The sequence below is a fragment of the Petaurus breviceps genome, unplaced genomic scaffold, assembly GCF_028583685.1.
Source record: "Petaurus breviceps papuanus isolate PSGF00001 unplaced genomic scaffold, PetGlider_PUasm1.0 126, whole genome shotgun sequence".
NCBI lineage: Eukaryota > Metazoa > Chordata > Mammalia > Diprotodontia > Petauridae > Petaurus > Petaurus breviceps.
This window is the reverse complement of record NW_027185655.1, coordinates 3,615,934-3,637,739: the sequence shown is the minus strand read 5'-3', so window position 1 is coordinate 3,637,739 and position 21,806 is coordinate 3,615,934. Positions and strand designations below refer to the sequence as shown.

Here is a 21,806-nt window from a genome sequence, read left to right as displayed (position 1 = left end):
GAGAGAGAGAGAGAGAGAGAGAGAGAGAGAGAGAGAGAGAGAGAGAGGTATGTATGGATGGATGTATACTGGAATCACCAAAGAGCACAACTGAGAGAGAGCTAGCCTATACTGGAAGACTTCAGAGAAGTTAGGCTTCTTTCAGAAAGATTAAAGAAAAAGCTCTTAAACAAAGGGAAAGTATCACAAAGCTCTGGGAGCCTTCAGTGTATGCTTGGATACATATCTCATAACACAGCCTTCAGTATACTCTAGAAGAGGGGTTAGCAGAGGACACTGGAAGCAGGCTTGCACAGGGAATGCCTGCAGGGACAAGTCCCCAAGACCCTGTTATAATCCAGTGTCAGCCACAGCACAGATAGAAAAATTATGTTTATCCAGATTCCAGAGAATGTAACTTTATAACTCTTGAATTATATATCCCCAGCACCTCGATCTTTGGCTTTCACTATGGTGCAGTCAAAAAGAGTCCAGGATTTCTTTGGAAATACATGGAGCCATGCCAAAAGCAGCCCAGAAGCTGAATTTTGTTTTATTGTTTCTCTATAGTTTAATTTGCATCTTGAAATGGAAACAGTTCAAAGTGGGTATTATAGAGGCTGTAAATATATACTATTTCTCCTCAGGCAAGGGTGGAATTTTGGGTTTGGGTTAAATAGACTGAGAAGTGAAGATCTAATGTTGAGAAAGGATAGGGACAAAATTTAATGCCGGTCCCCTCAAGATCTACGCCAGTCATTTCAAACTCAAATAGAAGCCTCTAAAGAATACTTAAGGAACGGGAGTCAGTGAATATTGACTTAGAAAACCACATATTCTCATCTATGGTCTATTGTATTTTTATTTCTTTTGTATTTTGGTCACGTCGGGGAGTGTTACAGGCTACACTTCTTACCCTCTGCTCTAGCCCCTGTATTTCTCGACTAACTACACAGTACTCTCCTCTACGCCCTGTGGGTTAGCCAAATTGTTTTTGCCATCTTTTTTGTGACTTTGCACAATCTTTCCCTCGAATGCAGGCTTCCCCTCATTGCCACCACTTCGTGGAATCTCTACCTCCCTTGAAAATCTGTCTCAAACATTACCTCCTTTTCTATGCAAAGACTTCCCTTGTCCCCCCAGTTACTAGGGTCTCTCTCCCGAAAATCACCATAGGAACATTTGCATATATTACACATATATATGTGCATATGTACGTATGTATGTATGTACACCTACACTTTTATGTACGTGTTTCTTCCAATAGAATGCAAGATTGCTGAGGACAGAGACTATCTCACTTTTGTTTTTATTGTTGTTACTGTTTCTTCATTGTTTTCAAAGAGGACCAATGACATCATAAGGGTGATGTCTTGACATGCGCATGAATTGGATTTAAGTCCCAGAATCTAACATAGTTCCTGATGTTACTATGGTAGCAACTTAATAAACGCTCATTGATTGATTGCTAAAGTCACCAGGGAGACTTAAAGGTAGAGTTTTGAACACAGTTTATGCTAAAACAACAACTAACTCCATTAATAATCTCCAAATTAGCAGTGGACTGACTCTCACTGAAGCTTCACTTGTAACTAATTTTCACTTATGGAACTAATTTTCAAAAGCAAGATCAAGACCTTTCTTCTATTTCTCAGTGTCCCTTATGGGATACAGTGGCTGAACCAACATTGCTCTGAGAGAGGAAATCAATTCTTAAGACAATCGGTTTAGGGATTCAGTCACTCTTGGTCCCCGCCTTACTCTCCTACAGAATCAGCCATTGAAATCCAGTGCTTCTCAGGCCATGTCATTGACCATGACCAAATCCAGGAGGAAGCTGCTTAACAGCAAAGACTTTGTGAACCTCCCATAATTCCACAATTCGTGTTCTGAAAAAGTCAAGTTTCAATCAAGAGAATCATGTTCACAGGTTTCTTTTCATATGTATAAGCAGATATGGTAAAACAGTTACTCAGGCTATTTAATGCATAGGAAAACATTAATAGGATCCTCTGGAGTCACCATATTTGAGAAGGAATGGTATTTTCCACCTGGCCTGTTGAATGAAAATAGGGATTTTTCTACATTTAAGGTAGAGGTTCTTGATCTGTAGGTCTTTACCTTGTATGTGCACATATATGTAAACATACATATGCATATGTGTATAATATATGCAGATATTATTTTAAAATTTGATTTCTTTTAGAATCCTAGTTATTTTATGCACTGAAAAACATATTTTAAAAATGGGTTCATAGTCTTTTACCAAATTTCTAAGGGGTCCATGACACACAAAAAGTTAAGAACCCCTAATTTATTATTTAGTCTTTCTTATTGATCTTGTTACTATTAACTGTCCATTAGGCAGCAAGATACCAGGAAAAGAATGTGGGATTAAAAGTCAGAAGTTCTGGGTTCAAATTCTGGTCCACTCTTATGTGGCTGGGGCTGAACAAGTCACCTAAATTCTCTGGGTCTCAATTTCCTCATCTTTAAGTATGGATCAGCCTAGATGGCCTCTGAGCTTCATTCTAGCTTGAACACCAAGATCCCATATGTTTGGTCACTAGTGTTCTAAAACAGCCACAGGGCCTTTTTTTTTAAATTTAAAAGTCATCCATTGACTAGTAGAGAGTACAGTAACTGGGAGTTTACTTCCTCACTCGAAGGGAATCAGTGAAAGTTAATAGGCAACCAAGCTCCATTGAGGCAAATGAGGGAGGTTAGATGTTGACCTTGACCTCTGCCCATTTGTTCCATGAGTTTTAGTGACTGGTTTACAAATAAACTCAAAATTCTAATGTTCTCAATTGGGCAGGAGGGGATTTGTGAGTGGAGGCAGAAAAGGGAGATCTTGACTGATTAAAACAAATAAAATACATTTTTTCAATGATTTCAAAAGAACTAAGAGTTGAGAACTCCTAACTTAAGAGTCTTGAGGGACACCAACACATGCCAAATACCATGACTTGATTTCCAAGAAAGTTTCCCAAAGTCACGGCATGCTGGAGCCAAGCCTATCCCAATACCCTAACCTGCACATTGAGAGATAGGATATGGCACTACTCTCCAAAGTCATATGGCCAACATTTTTTCTATTGTTTTAAGCTTATCAAGGTTTCCCCAGGATACTTCGGGGTTCCTTCTTTGTTTTTCAATGGACCTATGATTTCATCTTTCTAGGAAATTCCCCATGAGGATACACCTCCACCAGGGTAGCCATTCCCTTACGATTTATCGGCTTAGAGAGTTGTGTCCTGTGTAGGTTGAGTAATGTGCCCAGCCAGGTTCCCTGCATGACAAGAGCCAGACTCCAACTTGGGTCTTCCTGTGTATATTTTGTATAGGCAAAGATGTGAGCATGTTGTCTGCCCTAAGAGAATGTTGAGTGCGCACAAAAAGTGCTGAATGTTTGGTGATTGACATTCTCTTTCTCTATTTCTTTCTATCTCTGTCTCACTTTTTGTCACTTTGTCTGTCTTTCTCTTTTCCCCTCCTACCTAACCCCCCCCACCACCACCACATAAACATCTATCCTCCCCCACTCCCATCCCTCATTGATTCATCATGGGACCAGAATGGTTTGAGACTTGGGTTAAAAAATCATGGTTATGAGAGACAGACAGAGATGAAGAGAGGAGAGAGGGACAGAGGAAAGGAAAGAGAGGGGGAAGGGGAGAGAGGAGAGGTGAAAGGGAGAGGGAAAGAGGAGGAAGGAGAGAGATGGAGGAAGAGAAAGGAGGGGGACAGGAAGAAAGTGAAGGGTCCAAGGGAGAAAGGAAGAGGGGACAAGAAGGAGAGGAAAGGAGGGGGAGTAGAGAGAGCAAAAGGTGGGGAGGAGAGGAGGAGGGAGAGGGAGGGAAGAGAAGAAAAGGGAGAAAGGGGAGGAAAGATAGAGGGAGGGGGAGGGTAGAAGGGAAAGGGAGAGGGAGAGAGATTGCCAGAAAAACAGAGAGAATGTCTTTCAGCCCCCAGCTATCAAGGGCCATACTGGGTGGCAAGATGAGGAAATAAGTTTCTTGAAGCAGGGATTTGAAGGCAGCATTGGTGAAAATGTGATGTGTCACCTCTTCCTAAAAATAGCAATTCACACAATATCTGTTCTCTGTGTCCCTTTGGACTTATCCATGATTAGTCATCTAGCAGATTCTCCAGCACTGAAGGCAACGCCCTGGAAACAACATTGAAACAAAGAACATTGCTTGGGGGTATTCTGACAATGAACCTTGGGCTTTGTCACATCCTTCATGAGAAAGCATAATCAATCACAGAAAATAATAGAAAAATGTGGAGAATGGCCCCAATTTGCCCTGATAGAACATGAGCAGGAAATCTGGGACCATTTTTACATGCATTAGTTAGCAGGTCCCTCTACATTAAAGACTCTCTTGGGTAGTGTGCTGGAGTATTAGGGAGAAGAATGGACCAGGGTTCAGCAGCTGGGGATTCTGCCCTGACTTCCATTAACTGTGTGAGCCAAAGCAAATCCCTTAGACTTTCTAGGCCTCGAGATCTTCATCCATAAAAGGAGGGGTTACGTGACCAAAATATATCACTTTTAATCAGATTCCCAGTAGCTGCAGGCAAGGCCATCCCTCTGTTGACTCAAAAATATCAATTAAACCAGTAATTTGGTTTCTAGAGAAGAAGCAACAAGCTGATTGAATTTTGCACTTTTCAATTAATTGATGTCATGGAAAACCCAAGAGAAAACAAGCTGGATCTGGGTAAGAGGTAAGAAGGGGTGAGGGGATTAAGGCTGGGGGTGCCAATCAACCCCCTGCGTTACTTCAGATTTTTCCTTAACTTAAACCTTGATGAACTTGAAAGGGAAGAGGAAACTGATAACATCTCAGCATAGATTCCTACTCTCCCTTAGAGACTTTCTCCACCATATCTTGGGTGTTATCTATGCACGTATTTATTCCCCTCATCCTGAAAACTTTCACAATGACTTACACTAAATTTCTCAATCTACCCTGTAATTTTTCTCTGCTAGAAGTTTATTTCTTAAGCTTTCTAATTATAGGCCAGTCATTTTCTCTAATCTTTCTTTATGTAACTATCTTTGGAGCCAAAGACAGTAGGAGCACTGTCAGCAAGAACAGCAAATGGAATCAAAAGAGGTGGTCCATATTGACCTTGACTCACCCCAGCTTCCTGGCAATCTATGGGCTGGAAGGGGTTGGGGGGAGGGTAGGTAAGGGGGTAGGGATAATGGACAGTATGAAGAGAAGACAATAAGGGGTGGGGGTGAAGGAGAGTGATGAGAGCATCAGATGGATGAGGGAATGAATGGAGGTAAAGGAAGATCAACCAAAATGGGGGGCTGGAACCTCCATCCCAGCTGGTCCACGCCTCAGGGTCTCCCTAAGCATTCATCACAATCTTCCAAATATCTGAAAAGGATTCTCCTTTTAATGTGTCACTTTATCAGGATTTTAAGCAGAGGGAAGAAGAGGAGAGCATTTGGAATATTTACCTTCAAGATGGGAGCCATAAAGACTGACAGACCAGTCAGAATAAACACAAGCGTTCCGGTGACTCTTTGTTCCCTGAAATCAAACCAAAAGGTTACCTCCTGCTTTCACACACACATTTCTAGCTCTTTACATCCCCCAAAGAGCATGCACTATCCAAGTCAATGTTTAATGTGGCTCAAATATCATGTTATTAATACTTTCAGTGCAATGTACAAACTCAACACTGAAAAAATTACTAACTGATTGGCTCATTAAACTGGAGTGTGGATTTGAACGACTGACGTGATAAATGAAAAACCTTCTTGCTAAATTCTCTGTTCTTGATTGACAGGTTTGTGTATAAGAGACAGGAAAGAAAAAACACTCTTTGCTTGTCAGTTACTGACTGCTTTTTTTAAAGCACTTTGACCAGTTATAGAATGAATTTTCTTTCCCAGGAGACAACTATGATATTGTCTAATATGCTGGCTGACAAACAACTCATGGGGAAGCAATTTCCAAATTAGTGATACTTTCAAAAACTGACATTCACACCCAGAACCCTCCCCCCAAAGAATTGTCCATCCATGCCATTTTGGCTAGAATGAGTCCACTTTCAGGGCTCTACACACAAGCACATACAAGGAGAGAACTCTGCAAAGTATACAACAGGTATGACATAGGTTCTGCCTCCATGACTTTAGAGTCATTTTAATTCAACTGGTCCAGGTCAGAACTTCTCAGTGGTGGGCTTCAAGGCAGAAAATTTCATTGCAAAGACACTTATCAAGGGCCAAACTTCTGATTCATGTGCAGACATAAAAGCTCCATTGAGGTCCTATTCTCTCTAGGTAAACATGACATCCCTGAAATGTCCTCTGGAAAAATCAGTTAGGACAATATGCCAACATGTAGTTTTTTCATCATATAAGGAAAATTGGTTGAAGATGTCCTAACCTTGGTCAAACTCACAAAAGACATCAATGATCATACTGTGGCCAAAAACTAAGTCCTTCCTAATTCATAGTAATGGGCTTATCTCAACTGACCCTTTCCCTAGCTTCAATTGCATTTGCTCGAAATGAGGAATTGCATGCAAATATGTTATGATTCCTGGAATCTACACAAGTGTTAGGGCTTCTTCCTCTGGCTTAGCACACCTGACTCCCAGAAACTTGGGTTGCTCTCCAGGTGCAGATGTCTCAGTCTCCATCTTCAAACTGTCAATGTGAGCGATGGAGATGACAGTAGCAGCCACATACCACGGGAGAGCCATGAAGGAACATACAATCATGAGAATGGCAACCCAGAAAAGGTCCAGATGGTAGCCAGCTCCTTTCTGAAGAGAGGAGAAACAAAGTTATTGTGAGAACCAATTCGTACTGGTGAATAGCAAATGACCACTTGAAGTGGAAAGGAAAACAGGGAAGAAAAAGGAATGGGATGGGACTATGAAGAATTAAGAGAAACTTGGTTAGACTTTATAGGGACTGATGCAAAACCAAATGAGGCAGGCCAGGAGAATGATTTATATTGTGACTACTATAATGTAAAAGAAAGCAGCTGTGAAAGACTTCAGAATTCTGATCCATGAAACAATCAATCATGAGTTCAGAGGACTGATGCTGAAACAGCTTCTGCTCTCTAGGAGCTCTCCACTCCACCTCCTGCTTTCACTTTCCCCTTCCCCAACCCCCATTCTCCCTCAAGCTGAGAATAATCCGCCTCACCCCCACCTCTGCTTCTTAAAATTCTAATCTTCCCTCAAAGTCTAGTGATGCCTCCTTGTTGAAGCCTTCCCCAAATTCCTCAGTTAGTAGTTCTTTTCCTTTCCTTGACTCACTTTGCATATTGCCCTGGAGAAAGAAGGAAGGTGATGGCCATTTTAGCTTTCTCTTTGAATTCCTGGTACCTAGAAAAGTGTCTTAAAAATCGTTTGGAGAACTGAATGATTTCCCTTCCTCCTCCTGCCCTTCAATGTGGAGGACATCCTTCCATTTTACCCTCTGTTCTAAAATTTCAGGGCAATTTCCTCAATAATTTCATGTAATATTCCATAATGATATTGACATCTTCTCAGACTTAGTCTTTGACTCTCCGCTCTTCTTTCTTAACATATTCTCCCTTGGGTATCTCATCTGTTCTCAAGTTTTCAGCTACAACTTCTATGTAGATGACTCCAAAATCTCTCTCTTTGATTCTGACCTCTCTTGCGGGTTCTGGTCAGTGCTATACTAGAGTTCTTCATACCAACTTGTGAAAGCTGATTGCTAAATTTTCTATGGCAACATTCACTCCCTCAGAAATTGGCAAACACTATAAATCATGTCTTGATTTGTTGTTTTGATGGTTGTCCTGACTTAAGAAAGTTATGGAGAAAATGTCAACTTAATCCAACCTAAAAGTGTGTCACTGTACTTTTTTTTCCCTGCACAACTGGTTGTTAAATAATTACCAGTAAACCTTGGTCCAAGTGCATTTCCAAGGGTCCACTAGACATGCATTTGGAGGTCCCAATTTTATTACAAATTCAGCATACTTAAACTTGAATTTTTCCTCCCCTCCCCCTTCCCTATTTTCCCATGTGTTATGTGTCTCTCAGTTAACAACATTAAAGCCCCTAGAGTCAATTTGACACTTTCACTTAGTTAAGCTACCTTCTCCATATATATATATAATAGGAAGAGGAAAGAGTCCTGAATTCTGACACTGACTAGTTATGTATCTATAAGCAATTAACTACACCTATATCTTTGCTTATTTCATCTGCAAAATGGGATTAATACCACCTCAAGGCTATCCTAAAGTTCAAATGAATAGTGTGTGAAATGCTTTGCCAAACATTATGTAAATATCAGCAGTAATTAGTATTCTAATCCTTTCTCTCACTTGTTACTCTTAGATGTGTTAATGGATTAGTTGGATAACTCCTAAATCTTCTCTTGTTCCAGTTAAATACCCAGTTGCAAATGTCTTACATTGTAGATGCTTCCCCACAGACCTATTTTCAAGTCCCTCAATGATCTCTGATAACATTTCCCAGAATAATCCTGTTTCTTTTTATTCCCCCCATCCCTAGTCTGTTTATGGCTCCAAACCTGGGTCTGGGCAACATGGACTTCACTAAAGTAAATATGTCAAACATAGGACTGGGATCCTTATGTACAGCTTGGTGGCTCCTGTTTCTACCTGAATTTGACCCCAATGCACTAAAGAAATGATTTCATGATTGCAAAACATTAGGGGATTGTAATACTTATTTGTCCTGTAAGTACCTGTAAACAGTGGTACTTCTCTTGTCCGGGGATTGTAATACTTATTTGTCCTGTAAGTACCTGTAGACAGTGGCACTTCTCTTGTCTGCTCCCAGTAAGGTTAGTGTGGACTGAACAACTTAGGTAAGTTGGAACACATGTTTTGAGATCCTTAATGCTGAAAGGCAACTACTGGCTGCCATTTTGTAGAAGACAGATTTTGGTTGCTGGTAGGAAATCCAACACTGAGCACCACAATAAAGGAGAGAGAATTCAAAATGGAACCAAAAGAACTCAGTTTAAGCCTTGGTTCTTCCCCTTGTTACCTGAGAAACCTTTCTGGGCCTCAGTTTCCTCCTCTGTACAATGAGGGGTTTAAGCTAGATGGCCTCTAAGGTCCCTTAAAACAACATGCTACAATCATGTGAGCACGGGGGTATATTCTGGATTACTCAGATCCAGTGGAGTGACCAACACAACAAGGCAATGAGCGCCATTTAGAACTTATATGTGGGTGGTAACTACATATTAGATCCAGCTGATATGTAGCTGTGGCTATGTGTGGTCATCCACGTCTCTCTCTCTTCCTCATTCTCTAGCCCCCAAGAGTTGTGTAAGTGTATGTCTGCATGCAAAAACTCACATGTCTATAAAAGCATATCCCTTTACATGGCTCCTCAATTAGATTGTAAGCTCCTTGGGGGCAGAGATTGTCTTTTGCATCTCCAGTACTTAACACAATACCTGGCACAGGAGGTGTTAATAAATGTTTATAGATTGGTATATAAAGAGTACTCAGTGATGTTGAACTGAACTGAATGGTTAAGTCAGAAAATAATTCCCATCAAGGGCTAGGAAGGGTTAGAAGCAGTTGGGGGGCCCAAGTGGATAGAAACTTGGGGTCAGCTACACCTGAATTCAAATCCTCAGATTTTTGCTAGATGTCACTTAATCTCTTTTTGTCTCAGTAGCCTCATCTGTAAAATGGAAATAGCAAACAGCAACACATGAGATAACAGTTGTAAAGTGCTTTTCAAAGCTTAAAGCTCTCTATAAATGCTAAATATTAATATTATCAAGGGCTATCTTTCTCTCTCTCCTCCCTATTCTTCCACTGTGCCCATTGGGCCTTCCATCATATTAACAAACTGCCCCTCAGAATAGAGCTGTACCTTCCTTGCATACCCTTGGAAGGACTTTTATATGTCCATATCTACAACACATAGATTATCTATCCATCCATCATCCATCCATCCATCATCCATCCATCCGTCTATGTATGTATGTATGTATGTATGTGTGTGTATCTATCTATCTATCTATCTATCTATCTATCTATCTATCTATCTATCTATCTATCTATCATCTATCTATCTAATCTATTTGTCTGTCTGTCTGTCTGCTTACATATGCCCATCTTGTTTCCCTCAATAGAGAGTGAACTCTTTAAGGCCAACAACCATCTCATTTTGTCTCTGTATCCCAAGTACCATACCTATCACATAGTAGGGAGTTAATAAAAATGCTTGCAGAACTAAATTGATGAACCCTCTAACAGAGAGCCAAATTACTGCTGAATAAGCAAAGCTGCTTCTCACATTGGAAAATAATTCCAATTGGACTGGGACAAGTCATAAAAATAATTAATCACCCCTGAATCAGAAATATAACTAGCTTAAAATAACATCTTTCCATGGTCAAAAAAACATTTTCTGACTGGAAAAGCAGACAATCTAACACAATGTCTAGTTTTTTTACTCCTTGAATAAATATTTTAAACTCTTCCAAAGTGTTATTTCGCTGGGTCCATCTCTCTACTTTATTTATGAAGAAATCAGAGACTGGATACCCCTATGGAGTCTGCGAAAAGGGAACAGCCGATGGGCACAGCATGGAAGGGATAAAGGCAACAGCAGAATGGGAGGGCCCAGGAGAGGGCGTGGGAGGGCTGGCTCCAAGAAAGGGAGATGATGGTTTACACTGGAAGCCAAGCAACGGCGATCCTGCAGATTTGGTTACAGCCAAGGAGAACATAGCTCTCCTTTCACTGGGACACCAGGACTTCACGCACAAGGAGCTGACTGACCATGTGCCCAGAGAACGTGTTTATGGACAAATACAGCATGGGTTACTCTAAAGGGTGGGGGGAAGGACAACTCTGTCTCATCTAACTTTTCATTTTGCAAATGGGGAAACAGAGGCCCAGGGAGGCTCTATGACTGAAGATCATAGATTCAGGGCTAGAAAGGACTCTCAGAGAACATCTAATCCAAACCCTTCCCTCTGTAGATGAGGGGACTGAGGCCCAGGAAGGTTAAGTCAAATCAACAGCAATTTATTAAATATTTACTATGTGTTAGGAAGGGCAGCTAGGTGGCTCAGTGGATAGAGTGCCAGGTCTGCATTCAGAAATATCTGAGTTCAAATCTGACCCCAGACACTTACTAGCTGTGTGACCCCAAGTAAGTCGCTTAACTCTGATAGCCTCCATTTCTGGAAAATGAACTGGAGAATAAAATGGAAAACCATTCCAGTATCTTTGCCAAGAAAACCCCAAGTGGGGTCATGAAGAGAAGGATAGAAACTGAAAACAACTGAACAATGAATTCTGACCTGGGTCTCGAACATCTCATGATTCTTTCTGAATTCCTAGTGGCTCTCAGAGCCCTGACTAAGCACTTTATAAATGTTTGTTGAGTGGCCAGTTGGGTGGGAAGGACCCTAGCTCTTTCCCCAGGGGACTGACAAATCTAGCTGGACCAGTTGGTTCATGCCAGTGAGTTTCATCAATAAGTCAATGGCTCTCTTGGCACTCCTGAACACTCACTTGGATATAAAAGAGAGTGCACTATGATATTAAGCTGAAAAGGGGCTCATTGACAAAGGGAAGCCCAGATGAGGAGACATCAGAGCTGTGCTTTACGTCAGCTGCAAGCTTTCCCCTCTGAAGGAGACTCTTCCTTCTTCCTTTCATGCTAACTATTCTTGCCCTTAACTCTGTTTGCTAAATCAGCCAAAAGTAAGAACAGTGGCGTGACTGACGGATTTAGATCTGCAAGTGACTCTACAACCTTCATGGTCCCCTGACCCTATGACCATGAATCCTCCAAACTGCTATTTCAGGGAAGTAATTGGTATCTGGAAAATGACAGCATTCAATCAACAAACATTGATTTGGGATATACTGTGACTGAGGCACTCTGCTGGGAACTGCTAGGATCCAAAGGGAGACTAGACGAGGGGCCTCTCCAGGTGTGATAGTCTAGTCTAAGGAGACTTCAGCAAGATAGGATATCCACAGAGGAGAGAGAGCAGATGAGACAACAAATGAGCAAAGCTTTGTAAACCTTTAAGCACTATATAGATGCCTTCTTCTTATTCTTTCTAACTGGAGGGATCTCATGCATGAAGTGGAACATGGGAGGTGTCCTGCTACAGCGTATCTCCTACCACTCCCCAGTGGGAGCCCCCTGCTCAGGCCAAACTCATCTAACACATTAATTCCCAAGTCATTATGCTCCCCACCCTTCTCCTGCCCTCTCTTCCCTCTCTTCACCCGACTCTTCTTTGAGGGCTTAGCTCATGTCTCACCTCCTCTATGAAGCCTTCCCAACAGCCTTTACATTTTGATACATTACCCAGGCTTTGTTGATTTATGTTTACATAAATGTTCTGCATCCTCAATAAGCTATATGGTGCAGAAGATAGAACCTGAAGAGAGGAAGACCTGAGTTCAAATGCAGCTTCTGACACTTACTAGCTTGTGACCTTGGGCAAGTCACTTGACCATCTCTCTGCTTCAGTCTTTAAAATGGGGATCATAATAGGGGACCTATGTCCCAGGACTTTTGTGAAGATCAAATGAGGTTATATTTGTGAATTTATCATGGTACCAGGCACATAGTATGCAATTAATAAAAGTTTGTTACCTTCCTCCCTCTATGATTATAGGAATTATGTCTAATATCCCCAAACCTTGAACAGTGCCCTATACTATGATGAACTTAGCTGTTGTTTACTGATTATGGAGATGAATTTACATGGGGAAAAATGTTTTCATTAACACATTTTAAAGGAGAGGTTTGATTTTCTGTAATTTTAGGCTAAATTGACTCAAGAACTAAGTCTGAAGTTGAGTAAGGTCTACATAATGTGGGTTGATCATTATCTTAAAACAAAGTGAAGGCATTTGAAGCTTCTATAAAAACAAAGAGTTCAAGTGATCTAAAATGGATATCTAGGCTCTCCCTGGAAGCAAGGAAGCCAAACAGAAATGATCATTAGTTATGAAGCTTGAAATGTGCACCACTGATGCTTTCCACTCACCATAATGGTATTCACTATGGGCATTCTAGGGGTCTGTGCAGCCATAAGGAAACAGGTAATAACACAAAATAAAAACCATGAACAACTACTCACTCACCAAATATTTTTTGAACCCTTTCTGTCACAAAAATCACATTATTTTACAACTTGAAAGGACCTCAGCTACTACCTAGTCCCATCTACTCCTATAAAGTAATTCCTATATCATATTACATGCATAGTAGTATGTTAGGTGCTGCAAAGGATGAAAATAGACAAGGTTTATTTTCTTCCAAAACTATATTCTGGTACTAGAATTTTTAGAAATGGACATTCTCCATGCTCTCCCTTAAACGCCGTCCTGCCTTTTTTCTGAGGGTGTGCTAATAATATGTTTAACTACCGACTTCCTGGGAGGACACACTTTTAAGTTTAACCTGAATTATTAATGTTTTCTCTATCACTTTCTTATTCTAGAAAAACAACAAAACAATAAATGAAGCCTAAATTTGTAGTATCTGCCAATTTCCAAGGTATGAATGCTCCCAGCAAAAATTTAACAATTAGTTCTTGCCAACCCATAAAAGCTGACTTTAGCACACTCCTGCCCTGTTACCACTCAGAGACTGAATGATACAGAAGCAGAATGTTACTTTTCATGAGGATGCAACTGATATTTGTAGATATTCACATAATCTAAAAAAACATCAAAACTATGGATTACCCAAAAGTCAATGGGAAGACACGTGGTGGTGTTGGCAGGCTGTTACAATCACCTTACCAATGATGCCTTGTAGACAAGAAGTAATGTTAAAGGTAGTGTGAAGGAATATAGAAAAAGAGATGGCCCAGTCCTCTGAGATTTCCTTCCATTGTTTCTGTATGCATGTGTGTATATGTATGTAAACATATATACACATATCTACATATCAGTATGTGTGCATATGTATATATACATCTATAATCAAATAAATATTATATTATGCATAATATTATATATTGTATTATTTCATATTATATAAATAGTGTAGTTCTATATACTATTTATACAATATGATTAATTGGAATTTTGGATGTCAGAGAGAGGGGACAGAGAGTTCCGGCCATGTGCAATATATAAGACTAGAAAGGGACAAGGCCAGTTCCTAACTCTCCAATCTGGCCAGAACACAGGGCAAGTGTGGAGGCTTAATAAGGGAATAAGACTGGAAAGGACAATTGGGATATAATCACAAAAAATCATGAACATGAGGCTAAAAAATATACATATATACATATTATATACCAATAGCATATTTATATAAATGTATTTGTGAATATTGTATTATATCTAATATAAATACAATACACAACAGGATATAATTCAATATTGTTTTATATAAATATTACATTTATATAGACATAAGATTTCTATAATATAAATATGAGTTGAATGTAATAAAAATATATAATATATTCTCATAATATAGTAGAAATTGCCATAAACAAATACATTAAAACATAGATTATCATAAATAATATAAATGTAAAATGTTATCCTGTTTTGTTTGCTATTGTCTTCCCCATTAGAATGTAAGCTCACTGAGGGCAGGGACTGCTTTTGCCTTTTTTTTTGTATTCCCAGCACACAGGCTTTCCCCTCCATCATACTGTATGCTCAGTGAAAATCAGTCTGTGTTATTTATCTTTGGGTCTTCCCACATTGAGTGCCATGTATTGTACAAAGCCATTAACTAACTAATCTGCCTCTGTTAGACTGAAATGACTTGAAGTGGAATTGTAGTGTTGCAATGTTAATGGGATTTAAGAGCCCATTAAGGGAAGCTGGCTTAGGGGAGGCTTGCTTATAGGAAGGCTTTCACACCTTTTGCTAATTTCAATTAGGCAGGAAGGTTGTGATGTCTTCTGACTGTGAGAAGTGTATATTTACTCTGATTTGGTATTTTGCTTTAAAGGTTGCTTATGAGAAAGATCTTGTGATTTCCTGGTCGAGATTCTGAGTGGCCATATGTTCAGAGCTCCGCAACTGCTCCAGTGTAAAGACCCTCTCCATCCAGGGATGTATGTAAAGTGCATAGCAATACTGCTTTGATTCAGGCAGTCAGAGCCCTGTCTGCTGGTCATTATTGCTCTGCTTGAATTTTCTCTGAAGTTTAGGGTGCTAACTTTTACCCTGAACTAGTGAATGTAATTTTAAAAGATTGTCAACCCCTTAAACAGCTATTTTCCTAGTAAATATCTCTTCTAGTAAAGCAGATCTAAGAACCTGTGCTAGCAGCCATCCTGAGTGTACCAGTGTGGTTGCCACTACAGTGGTTAAAAAGTACCCACACCAATGAAATCACTAGAGTCTGAAAACTCCCATAAAAGCCATATATGATAAGTGCCATAAAAGAGAAATGAAGACTGTGTTGTGGGAGACTGAAGGGAAAGAGAGAAAAGTGGAAATAAGGGGGAAAGCATTCAGAAAAAACTGCATGGGCATGGAAGAAACAGCTATCTTGAATAATGAATAGAATTTTGGTATTAGTGACAGGGACCAGAGAATTCTAGCCATGTACAAATGATTAAGATTAGAAAGGTGCAAGGCCTGCTGTTAATTGTCCAATCTGGCTATAACACAAGGTAAGTGTGGATGCTTAGTGAGGTAAAAAGGCTGGAAAGGACATTTGAGATGGAATTATTGCATGGGAGAATGGCAGTATCAGAGTACTGTTCTAGGAAAATGAATCTGGCAGTGGTGTTCAGGAAGGATTGGTGAGCAAATGAAAGACTATGAGTAAAGAGATCAAGTATGACCTCGCCATTACATTAGAGCAGAGGGAAGTAAAATAGTCCTCATGCAGAATGACCTGGGAAATGGTGGTGCCATTGCAAATGGAAAGGAGGGACTGTACTGGACAATCATTACATCAAATCATTTGGGGTTTTCTCTAAATTCATCGCTGAACTTCTAGTCCCCCATCCTTATTTCACTCCTGCCCTGAATCTGTTTGCTTTGGACACATGCTTCTGTCTAATGAATAGATATTAGATTCCAAAGGAGAAGCTCACAAATTCTCTTTCTTGACTTGCTAATGTCTCTGTGACTGACCTTAGAAAAGTCAGGACCTCTAAGAACTCTGGTTTGTTCAAGAGGTCCCTGCAGGAATAATGTGAGAAATAACCAAGCAGAGTGAAGGCCAACGAAAGCCAAGGACTCTGGCATTTTGACATCATTACAAAGCTGTTCAGTGAAGTGGATAAATGGGTCCGATACCGATGCGAGCAGTGAGCCAGCCAGCTCGGCTTGACTCAGGGCCGAAACAAATGCTCGCTGAAAACATGCTGCTTTTAATATCGTAATGTTTTTGTCTTGCTCGGCATCTCAGCCTTCCCTTCTTAATCATTTTCAAGTAGTCCTTGGCTTTCCAAACTAGAGACGGGATCACAGTCGTCTTGTGATTCATTGACTGTCCTTCTTTAACTCCATGTGAGCACAATTCTCCCTGGAGGGAACAGCTTTTGGAACAATTACATTCGTGGTGAAATGCCCTTTGATATTATTCTTTCCGCAAGTGGAAAAAGAAAAAAAAAAGGACTGCAGTCAGTCAGCAGCCCCTGTTATGCAGAGGAATGTTTTCAAATAAGCAATTCTAAATGTGACAGGAGTTTTTTTTATTTGTATACTCAATGCCTATATTCATCTGACACGTTGGCACAACACTTCTCATAGATGGAGAGAGAAGAAGCAATGTTCCTTCATTTAAGAAAAAGAAAACAGAGATCCAGAAGTTTTCTCTAAAGCTCCCAGCTCATAGACCTGAAATTTATCTACAGACACTCCTTGAGGGTTTATGGACCCCAGTTTAAGCATTTCTGTTCTAGGTATAGCTATGTTTTCCTCCTTATTTCCCCTTCTCTCTCTTTCCCTTCAGTCTCCCATAACATAGTCTTCATTTCTCTTTTATGGCACTTATTGTATATTGCCTTTGTGGTAGTTTTCGGACTCTAGTGATTTCCTTGGTGCGGGTACTTGCTAACATCTGTATCTATCGTGGGCCAGGTGTGGCTGGTGAACTACTAGCTTATACTAGTTCTTATAGCCTTTCATGTGAAGGACCACTTTGGAAGTCTGCTGAAGCCAATGGATACTTTGTCAAAATCACTTTTTAAAAAAACATAAAAGTAATGCTAGATTTCAATTGGGAGATAGACAAATTAATCATGAACTCCTTGAAATTTATCTATATTCACTACTTGAAGACTTAGGGACCCCAATTTAAGAAATTCTGTTCTAGGTATAACTATGCACATGACGTCAAGTCATTTTTAAATGAAAAGATTGTAACAAATCTAATGGAAATAGATATAATCTTCTCTCCTGGAGAACACCCTGTGTTTCTTCAGTACACAGTGACAGGCAATGGTATTTGACACACACAAAAATATATGCAGGGCAAAAATTATTGTTATTAAAAATAGCTCTAAGACAATGGAAAGTCATAATGGTACTATTCATTTTTTTCCTAACTGAATCATTTTTTAAATTTTTTTTTCTGATTTACATCATTCATTTCTACCAGATTTTGAGTTACAAATTTTCTCCCCGTTTTTCTCCTACCCACCACCCCCAAATAGCAGTCCCACAGGATACCCCCTCCTGCAATCTGCTCTCTCCCATATTTTCTCCCATACCCCCTTTGACTTTTCCAGTAGGCCATGGTGGATCTCTATGCCCCAGTGCCTGTATATATTATTTCCCAATTACATGTAAAATAGTATTAATAATAGCATATATATATATGTATTTAAACATTTGATTTTAAAACTTTGAATTCCAGATTCATTCCCTTCCTCCCTTGTCACCCACCCTTACTGGAAAGATAAGCAGTTCGGTATAGGTTGTACATGTGTGGCTAATGCAAAACAATAACATAGTAGACATATTGTAAAAGAGTGACTATATTTCCCTCCCTCCTATCCCACCTCCCTTTTGTTCTATTCTCTACTTTGATCTAGTCTCTTTTCAAAAGTGTGTGCTTCCAACCTCCCTCCCCCACAGCCTGCCCTCCCTTCCATCAACCCCCCTCTCAACCCCTTCCCCCCTACTCTTCTGTACGGTGAGATACCCTATTTAGTGTGTATGTCATTCCCTCCCCAAGCCAAATTCAATGGGAATATGGTTTACCCATTCCTTTTTGCCTTCCTATTCTTCCCCTCCATTGTAATCCTTTTCCCTTGCCTCTTCTATATGAGATAGTTTACCCCATTCTGTCTCTCCCCATCTCCTCTCATTATATTCCTCTCTCACCTCTTAATTTCACCTTTTAACTATCATCCCTTCCTGTTAAATTGGTCCTATGCTCTCTATGTATACCTGTAAACATATATACACACATTCACATATGTATTCATATGCCCATATACCCTCATATATAGACATATACATATATATATATATATATATATTCCCTTCAACCACTTTCACACTGACAAAAATTTCATAAATTACAACTATTGTTTTTCCATGTAGGAATGTCAATAGTTCAACTCTGATAAGTTCCTCACGATTTCCCCTCCCTGTCTCATGCCTCTCTTGCTTCTTGCATCTGAATGTGAAATTTTCTATTCAACTCTGATTTTTTCATCAAGAATGCTTGAAAGTCCTCTATTCCACTGAATGACCATATTTTCCACTGAAACCTGATACTCAGTTTTGCTGGGTAGATGATTCTTGGTTTTAATCCCAGCTCCTTTGACCTCCACTTACTGGGTCCCAAAGTCCAGACTGCACTGACCTCTCACTTTGTCCTTCACATCTATGTGTTGATAATTCTGGAAATGGCCACAGCTGCTGCTGATTTGGAGTCCCTCCGGCCTGCGGCTGGTCAGACCTGCCCTGGGGCTAAAACCTCCGTCTCACCAGGACCTGGGCTTGGCTCCCAAAGCACTGTGCTGGCCGATTCCTGACTGCCTACAGGGCTGTCATCAGCCAGAGGTTAGCTTCTCTGTGTCATTTTGTGGGTTCTGCAGCTCCATAGTTTATTCAGAGTCCCCTTTTTACATTGATTGGGGAAGGTGGAAGCCTCAGCTGCTCAGAAGTCTTGTTTCTTGACTCAGTTCCCCCCCCACAACTGAATCATTTGAAGCCTCTATTTTAATGATATTTAGCAATTATGAAAATAATTTCCTACAAAATGAAGCCATATAAAATTTTTACTGGTGTCTGATGAAAACTAATCATATAATGCATGACCAACTAGAAGCAAAGTTGTTCCTTTCCCCCAATGTCTTGCCTCTGTCTGCTTCATATCCCTAAGGATTTACATATCTGATGTACTTAGCCAGAGCTATGCATTATGGGAAAAATGCTGACTTCTTGAAATGATTGATTCATTTACAATTTCTGTGTGTAAGAAAATGAGAATATTACCAGAGCTTGCAGATTTTGTAGCAGCATTCCTAATGAAATCCAGAGGTGGTATCTAGGTGTATTAGTCAGAAGGAAACTAGTAGTGAAGGAATCGAATTATTTCACTCATCCATCAATTAATCAATCAGTAAATATTTGAGTCAGTCAGTCAGAATCCAGCAAGCATTTTTTTAAAGCAATCAGGGTTAAGTAACTTGCTCAAGGTTACACAGCCAGGTGTTTCTGGGTGGGTGCTAAGTGTCTGAGCCCAGATTCTATCCTCAGGTCATCCCGACTCTGGGGCCGGTGCTCTTGCTCGCTGTGCTACCTGGCCACCCCAGTATAGGATTTTTTTAAACCATTTACAATGTGCCAAGTACTGTACTGAGCGTGAGGAGTACAAACAAAGGCAAAAGTATATCTCTGCCCTCCAGAAGCATACATTCATATGGAGGAGACATTAAGCAAATAATTCTAATGGCTTCTTGCAGCAGGTGAGGCTTGGGCTGAGTCAAGATGGAAAGAAATCAATACAGGTGAGAAGCTAAAGCATTCTAGGCATCAGAGACAGTCCATGCAAATGTTCAGAATCAGGAAAGGAGGTTGCCCTCTGTAAGGAACTGCAAGTGAGCTAGGGTCCCTAGATCATAGAGTTTGTGGAGGCCAAAAGAAAGCATAAGACTGAAAAGGTAGGAAAGGTTCAGGCTGTGAAGAGTTTTACATGCCAAGCAGACCACTGTGTTTGATTCTGGAAGAAATAGGGAGCTGCTGGAGCGTAGGTGGTCTAGGCAGACCTACGCCTTAGAAAGAAACCATTTTGGCAGCTGAGTGCAAGATGGATATAAGTGAGGATAGACTCAAAGCCAAGAAATCAATTAGGCATCTACTGCAAGAATTCAGATGAAGGATGATTAGAATTTGCATTAAGGGGATAGCTGTTTGAGATGACAGAAGCAAACACATACTAAATATGGGAAGAAGGTAGAAATGTGCTGAGCAGGAGAGGGAATCAAAGAGATGCAAAAAGGATTGCCTTGCAGCATCAAGGGCCATATTAGATTTGTTGTTATGTTTTCAGGTGTTTTCACGTATGTCTGACTTTGTGACTCCATTTGGTTTTTTCTTGGCAGAGATACTGCAGTGGTTTGCCATTTCCTTCTCCAGCTCATTTTACATATGAGGAAACTGAGGCAAACAGAGTGAAGTGAGTTTCCCAAGGTCATGCAGCTAGTAAGTGCTTGAAGTTAGATTTGAACTCATGAAAATAAGTCTTTATGACTCCAGGTTGGGAAGTCTGTCCACTGTGCTACCTAGTGTATCAATTTTTTAACTTTACAACATCAATTTATGTTAGACCCAGTCAACACTTTTTGACTTTCTGCAATGAAGGAAGGTAGGTGGCACAGTGTAGAGACTACTGGACCTGAAGTCAGGAACATCTTGTGTTCAAATCCAGCCTCAGACATTTACTAGCTTAGTTACTGAGTGCCTCAGTTCACTTATTTGTAAAATGGGGATAAAATAGCACCTACCTGCTAGAGTTGTAGTGAAGATAAAATGAGATATTTACCAACACTTTATACTGTATAGATGTTAATTACATTGTGATCTCTAAGGTCTCTTATTGTTCTACTATGATAACTAGAGCCTTTGAAGGGATGTTTATAAGAGTAAAAGACATTTATTATAATGGTAGCAAAAGGTACAAACAACTATAGGCTAAAATAAAAGCAACCTCACCTTGAGTTTATGTTCTTTTCTGTTGACAATAACAGCTGTGATCTGTTGGTCCATGAAAATCAGGATGGTGACCAGCAAAGCAGGAATAGCAGAGGCGAGATACACCCACCAGGGGTTCCCTCCAAAGGGTGGGACAAACCAGCCTCGGTTGGGACTCGTTGGCTGAGAACAAAAAGAAGGGAGTGGACTTCAGAATCATCATAATCCGTTTCAAGGTGAGCATGCCCACCAAGTAAGGCTGAATCAACCCTAAGAAATACTTTTGGCATTATGATTTTCATTTGGACATGCCTAAGACTCATCAGTCAACACACATTGTTTCATGACTCATCCAGAGGAGAATGATCTTAACCCCTCCATCTCAAATCTACTGTTTTTGGGGGGACCAATGAATAATTCTACAAAGTTGCTTCTGAGGGAGCTATGCCAGACCATAAAACTAAGGGCAAAGAAACTCAGAGGCACCTATGTATCAAGACAGGAGAAGAAACAAATAGACAGGTCCAGAAAGACACAGAGAGAAACAGGCAGATAACAAGAAAGAGATAGACAGAAACAGAGATGGGCAATGAGACAGAGAAAGAGACATAGCCAGAGAATGAGAGAGAGAGAGAGAAAGAGAGAGAGAGAGAGAGAGAGAGAGAGAGAGAGAGAGAGAGAGAGAGAGAGAGA

General features: G+C 40.2%; 1 protein-coding gene across 5 annotated transcripts in view; it reads right to left on the bottom strand.

The window, feature by feature from the left end:
• Positions 1-21,806, bottom strand: part of SLC4A4 (solute carrier family 4 member 4) — a 419,170-nt gene that overhangs the window by 25,126 nt on the left and 372,238 nt on the right. For all 5 annotated transcript variants that reach the window (XM_069091658.1, XM_069091663.1, XM_069091665.1 and 2 more), the window contains 3 exons: positions 21,135-21,296; positions 6,602-6,780; positions 5,462-5,534 (listed from right to left, as the gene is read on the bottom strand). In XM_069091658.1, coding sequence (XP_068947759.1) covers positions 5,462-5,534; positions 6,602-6,780; positions 21,135-21,296 — 414 coding nt within the window. The remainder of the gene's footprint in view (positions 1-5,461; positions 5,535-6,601; positions 6,781-21,134; positions 21,297-21,806) is intronic.